The sequence below is a fragment of the Moschus berezovskii genome, chromosome 21 (genome assembly GCF_049115385.1).
Source record: "Moschus berezovskii isolate FMDL1 chromosome 21, NW_MosBer_1.0, whole genome shotgun sequence".
NCBI lineage: Eukaryota > Metazoa > Chordata > Mammalia > Artiodactyla > Moschidae > Moschus > Moschus berezovskii.
The window spans coordinates 48,167,836-48,174,369 of NC_142480.1; the positions used below are offsets into that span (position 1 = coordinate 48,167,836).

Genomic DNA, 6,534 nt, shown 5'->3' on the forward strand with positions numbered 1-6,534 from the left:
TCTAACTACAGAGCTCACCACTTGTGCTTCTCCCTACAAGCGATAGAAAGTGGATGCAGGGAAAGCCGAGAACACAGACTGTGTTGTGGGTGATAGGTCGGGTGCAGGGGTCGGGTGCTGCCTCCAGGGTATTGTGATGCATAGGAGCCAAGTGAACTGTTCTGTGACTCCGGTCCTTCCCAGGGCTGAGGGAGATGGTAGTGGGGTGAGAAATGAACAAGTCGCGTTCTGTCTCTCCACAGTCATTTTTATCCCTTGGCACGATGCAGAAGAGTCAGGTTCTCGTTAATTCTTCTGTACGGTAATTATTCCATAAAAGCCTTACTTCAGACACATTGAACTCTTGGTGGGAACTTAGCGCTGGGTTAGTGTACCACCTTGTTTGGAAGGGTGTTTTACCCACATCAGACAGGGCAGCTCTGCAGAAATCACCGGCGATGAGCACTCCCCCTTACTGAGGGAGAGATGCTGAGCCGAGAGCTTTGCTCGTTTTGTGTCATTCAGTCCTTCCTTGTACGCCTGTTTGATTTTTGATCATGCCGTGTAGCTTATGGGATCTTAGTTTCCCAAGCAGGGACTGAACCCAGACCCATGGGCTGTGAAAGGGCAGAGTCATAACCACTGGACCGCCAGGGGCTTCCCCACACCCATTTTGGAGGTGGAAATGGGCGAGGTTTTTCATTTTCCTAAAGTCCCACAGCTGGAATGACTGCACTCTTCACCCTTCCTCCTGTGCCCTTCCTACCACGCAGTGAGGCAGGGTGGCCTGAGGGTAAACTGGGCCAGCCAGGAAGTACCTTCAGAAGATGAAGACCCGATCACTGTTGGTGGGGAGATTTCAGGCTTTGGGAGTGCCTTGGGTTGCAAATACCTATGGAAATTTCCATCTTCTTTGCAAATGTGTGCTTTGTACAGGCCCATTTCCTGCACAGTATGTGAACTATTCACAGCTACTATGCAAAGAAAAGTAAAATACAGTCTAGAATTTCCGGACACTTACTACTAAGTAACTATCAGATGAGGAGCGAACATAGTCATGTTTTCCTTACTCTGGGCTTGTCTTTTTCAGCATATGTAAACTAATAAATTGTCTTTTAGTTAGCACTTTCTACTTTTTCAGAGAGCTTAACAGGATTAAGGGCACAAACAATAGCAGAGACTTGGGCTGCAGAGAGTGAGCTAATAAACCTGACGTCTCTAGTTAGGTTAGAGAGCATCACACATTTTCTTAATGAATTCCGACCCCCATTCTTTAAAACTGAATTGCCATTGACGACTTTGGCCCTTTGTGGAATAAAAGAAGAGCACGGTTCTTGTGGGATGGTTGAACCCAAGTGGCAGGATGCTCCAGGAAAGCAGCAGGGCCTCAGCTGAACTGCGCCCTGTGCTGTGTGTCTGCACATAGATTGTCAGCAGCATGGCATCACCAGTAAATGTCTGCATCATCTGTTTGTAGCTGAGGACACCTCCCCACGGAGAAGCCCCTCCAGCAGCAGAGGCACTGGAAAAAACACCCCTGATGAGTCAGATGAGGAAGCACCCATATCTTCTCACTACTTTGCAAATAAAACCAGAAACGAAAGAAAGAGGAAAAGGATGCCAGCCTCCCAAAGAGCCAAGAGGAGAAGAACTGGTTTCAGTGGTTCCAGGACGAAAGGGTAAGTTCTACCACCTTGTCTGCAGTGTCAGGTGAAAGAGAGAAGGATAGAAGGGAGTGGGGCTGCCCTGCTTTGCTTTGAGGTGTTCATTAAAATAAGCCATTGTTCAGTGTTGCCTGGTCCAGTTCATCTGGATTAAGTTTTGATCCAAAACAAAAATTTTTTTTGTTTCAGATTTTTATATCTGCTCCTAGGTTGACTATCACTGAAATTTTCTAGTTTGTAAAAAAGCTTCTCCAATTTTGACCTCACCTCTAAGGGGGGTAAAAAATTTGTTTTTTTTTGACCCTTGCACTGAAGAGACTTTTCCACCTAAAATACTGTAAACCATATTGTTGTTGTTTAGTTGTTAAGTTGTGTCCGACTGTTTGCAACACCATGGACTGTAGCCCACCAGGCTCCTCTGTCCATGGAATTCTCCAGGCAAGAATACTGGAGGTGGGTTGCCATTTCCTTCTCCAGGGAATCTTTCCGACCCAGGGATCAATCTGCATCTCCTGCTTGGCAGGCAGATTCTTTACCACTGAGCCACCAGGGAAGCCTGTAAGTCACACACTAGCTGAATAAACAAAAGGGTTTTGTTTCCTCATGACTCTTATGATCCCGCCAGTACTTGCTACTCTGCTTTTATTGCTGCAGCATCTGCAGGACGTCCACCTGGAGGCCCCGCACAACCCCTGTCATTCAGTAACAGCCAGGAGGCCAGCCTCCCAAGCTTTGCAGGGCAGCGGAGAAGTGGCGATGACTGGAACCCCCCAGAGGCCAGTCCAGCCCTGCCATCTCCCTGTTCCCATGTTTGCCTGGCCCCCGGGATGGGATGCCCCAGCGTTGGGGTGCTCTCTGCTCACCAAGGCGGAACAAAGCATTGCCGTCAGGTCCCGGGTGACGATCTGAACAGCGTTTGTATTTCTTCATCATTGCCCTGCTCTTTCCCACCTTCTTCAAGAACGTCCTCTGCCCTCACCTTCTAGGTGAGTTCTGGTGGGATAGCGACCATCACGTCGGTGTTAACAGAAGCATAGGAAAAGGGAACTCAGTAAACTTGTGCAGGCTATCGTGTTTTCCTCATGCAGTTTTTCTACCTCTTTTCCTTCTGGGTTAATAAAGACCAAATATTGAATGGGGAAGAGAAAAGAAGGCAGTGTTAGCAAGCTGTCATTTTCTCCTTAAGTCCTCAAACAAACATCTTGTGTGTGCTAATCCTTCTGTCGGGGGACAGAAATGAAAGACATTAGTAAATATTAGTTTAACTTTGTGGGTTTTATTTATCTATTTTAATTCTATTTAAACTTTAAACTTCACCCATTTATCCTACGCCCCACCCCATCCATGCCTCTTGCAACCACCCCACCAGTCTTTTCTCTGCATCTATGAACTTGGTTTAAATATTCATATGTATTTAGGTTCCATCTATGAGAAAGATCATAGAGTATTTGATTTATGTCGTTTAGCCTCATGCCCTTGAGGTCCACACGTATTGTCGCAACTAGCAGGATTTCATTCATTTTTATGGCTAAGTAATTTCTGTGGGTTTTGATGTGCAAGTGACCCACCAGTGCCCTTCCGTGGGGATGTTTTCTTAATTTCTTCACTTATTTCCCCATTTTGGGAAAGACTTGTTTCCTCAGGCGCTTACACGGAGTAGAAGACCTTACAAGGCCTCTGTCCCACTCCCTGGGACTTACGCTGAGGACACTGGGGCTTCCTGAAGCTTCCCCTGGGGAAGGCGTGTGCATTCCTGGCCTGCTTCCCATCTCACAGGTGGGGCCGGACACTGGCTCGCCCAGGCCTGACCAGAGCACTTTCTCTGCTGCACATGGTCCGCGGAGATTCCATCATGACCTCTTCTTGCTGCCCTTTAGAACAAAGCAGACCATTGTCTCCCTTAGTGTTGTCGCAACTGTTGTTTTTCAGAGGGAAGCACTTTGCCCTGTGGCCTGGAACCTAAGCCAGTAAGGGCCTTCCCTGGTGGCTCAGTAGTAAAGAACCCGCCTCCAGTGCAAGAAACATGGGTTGGATCCCTGGTCGGGAAGATCCCCTGGAGAAGGGAATGGCAACTCAGTTCAGTATTCTTGCCTGGAGAATCCCATGGCAGAGAAGCCTGGTGGGCTACAATCTGTGGGGTGTTGCAAATACGCCTTAGTGACTGAACACAGCAGCACAGAGAGACTCACACTTGTCCAAAAGCCAGCACAGTTTTGATGCTGGTTTTTAATTAGCCTGTGTGTTTACGGCAGGATTCTTTTCTAGTCCCTGCTGGCGGAAAGCAGCGAGTTGTGTAATAACCGCTTTGCCCTGTAGCAGCCTTGCTGTCTCCATGCCCAGTTCTCCACATTTCCACTGACCCACTCTACAAGGTGGTGGCTCCCCACATGTCCGGGCCGCTCACCTGGCTGGGGCCCCGAGCGGCCACGGGATCCACGTGGCTCCCTGCCAGTGCCCTCACCTCCCAACCCTGCCCTCAGAGTTTCACATCTTCGGAACAACACACAATGAACTGGTTGTGTTCTGGGCCCTGAGTGGGAGTGAAATGGGTGGCTCTGGTGAAAATGGAGGCTGCTCTTGACAGATTCATTCTATAAATCAATATCAACAGCAGGTTTTCTCTCGGGGCTTAATTTCTTAGCAGGAAATCAGCATAGGGAGATTTAAGGCTGCTTCTCTGCTAGTTTTAGCAGATCTTTACCAAGTTCTGCAGTAAAACTGCCCTCGAGCAAGAGTTTTAAAATGTTGAAAAACCACTTCTCACTCAGCCCCACCAAAATATCATCAGCAGACTGATGGCCCTGACACCTGGCCCTCTGAGGCCACTTGGGTGCCCTGATGACCGGGAATTAACACGGGGCAGGAATTCAGCCTGGCTGCAAAGCGACGGGAAATACTGGTTTAGGGACAGGCTTCTATGGCAAATGCTGCCTGCTGTTAGCCTTGTAAACACACTGGCCCTGTGATTTTTTTTTCACAGTTTGTTCGGTGGGGAGAGAAAAGCTGTTATCTTCAGATCAGTGGAGGAAGTGAGGTGCTGGAAGACCTCTGTAGTAGACCGTGGCAGGGGCTCCTCAACCTGTTTTAAAGGTAGCGAGTGGGAGGTGAGAGCAGGCAGACCTTGGAGTGTAGACAAGCAGGCGAGCCGCAGGCAACAGGGTCTGATGAAGACATGGCAGCTCCAAGCTGCTCCCGCTCAGGAACCACGTCTGCAGCCTCCCCAAGACTGGCGGGCCTGGCCTGACCGGGAGAAGGCTTCCTCTGCTCCACGCCACCTCCACTCACCTGCAAAGCTCCCTTCCTCTGGGCTGTGAGAGTGCAGGAATTCCACCACGCCTGTTGTCCAGGCACTGGGGCCTTAAGACGAGGTGCTGTCACTTTTCTGTATGGTTGGAATAAGTGGGGAATGTGAGTCTCAGTTCAGATGTCTGGAGGGATGGATGGAAGGAAGGGAGGAGAGAGAAGGCACCTGGGGTTGGGCTCAAGTCAGAGAGTCCTTGACATTTTAGGAAGACACGTCTAGGACAGATTTGTGTAAAGGGCAGCAGTCCTTTATTCCTTGAATTGTAAAGGAAACTTACCTCACCCCAGGGCCATCATAGGCCAAAAATGGAGAACATGTCATACCAAGGAAAAGCGTGGATTATAAAGTGCATGCAGGTTAAAGGGCTTCCTTGGGGGCTCAGTGGTGAAGAACCTGCCTGACAAGCAGGAGAAACGGGTTTGATCCCTGGGTCGGGAAGATCCCCTGGAGAAGGAAATGGCATCCCACTCTAGTATTCTTCCCTGGAGAATCCCATGGACAGAGGAGCCTGGCGGGCTACAGTCCATAGGGTCACAAAGAGCTGGGACATGACTGAGCAACTAAACCACAATAATGCAGGTTATGAGAAAAATGACTGTTCACTTTTGGGTTTATTTGACATTTTTTCTTTTTTTTAATTTTGACATCTTAATTTTCTTTTCTTTGTCATATTTTAGGGGGTCCAGCACATGCCGAAGGATACCTTCTAAAACTAAACCCTCCAACATAATCGGACCCAGTTCCACTTTGCATGGTTCTCAAGCAGCATCAGGAGTCAGTAGGAAATTGGGGATTATGGCTCCACCAAAGCCTATAAATAGACCATTTCTGAAGCCTTCATATGCATTTTCATAACAACCAAATCTCGATGTACATAGATCTCATTTCTTGTTTGTCAGCATTTGACCATCTGTGAATATAAAGCTGTTAGTTTCGTTAAACCATTTGTAAATTTTTACCCATGTCTATTAATATTTAAATAAATGCTCGGGGTGACAGTTCTGTTTTTTTTTTTAAATAAACATTTTCTTATTTTCTTTTGAAACACATGCACAATTTGCTGCCACTGCAAACGCTGTGGCCGTTGTTTCTCAGAATGTCTGAACCAGCAGCTGGATCATCTCAGTGAGAGAAATCTTCAGCACAACATGAAACACAGAAGCCAGAGGGAAAGATTCAAACAGGACAGCACGAAACTGGAAAACTTTTTGTAGAAGACAACATAAACAACATTAAAACATAACTGATAGAGAAAAAAGGGAAGAAAATGCATGACACGGGGTTCATATCCATAATATATAAAGAGTACCTATAAATCATTAAAAAAAAAAAAGACGAGCTAGTAGAAAAATGAGCAAAGGATGTGAATAAGCTGTTCTCGGAAGAGGAAATGCAGGCAGCCCACAAATATGTGAAAAATGCTCAATCACCCTTGTTTAAAATATCAATTAGAACAATAAATTGCCATTCATTTGCCTATGAAATTGTCAGCCCTAGATGATAAATTTGGGGTCTGCAAGAGAAGGATCAGAAGTTCTCTGTGAAAACATGTATTAATACTGGTGTCTCCCTTTAGCATCAAAGAAG

At 47.1% G+C, this 6,534-nt stretch overlaps 1 protein-coding gene across 2 annotated transcripts in view; it reads left to right on the forward strand.

The window, feature by feature from the left end:
• Nucleotides 1-6,267, forward strand: part of BLM (BLM RecQ like helicase) — a 92,533-nt gene extending 86,266 nt beyond the window's left edge. The window contains exons 21-22 of one of the 2 annotated variants that reach the window (XM_088829610.1): nucleotides 1,457-1,658; nucleotides 5,625-6,267. In XM_088829610.1, coding sequence (XP_088685736.1) covers nucleotides 1,457-1,658; nucleotides 5,625-5,802 — 380 coding nt within the window. In that variant the 3' untranslated portion in view covers nucleotides 5,803-6,267. The remainder of the gene's footprint in view (nucleotides 1-1,456; nucleotides 1,659-5,624) is intronic. The other variant, XM_055417865.2, reaches the window with a different exon arrangement.
• The last annotated feature ends 267 nt before the right edge of the window (nucleotides 6,268-6,534 follow it).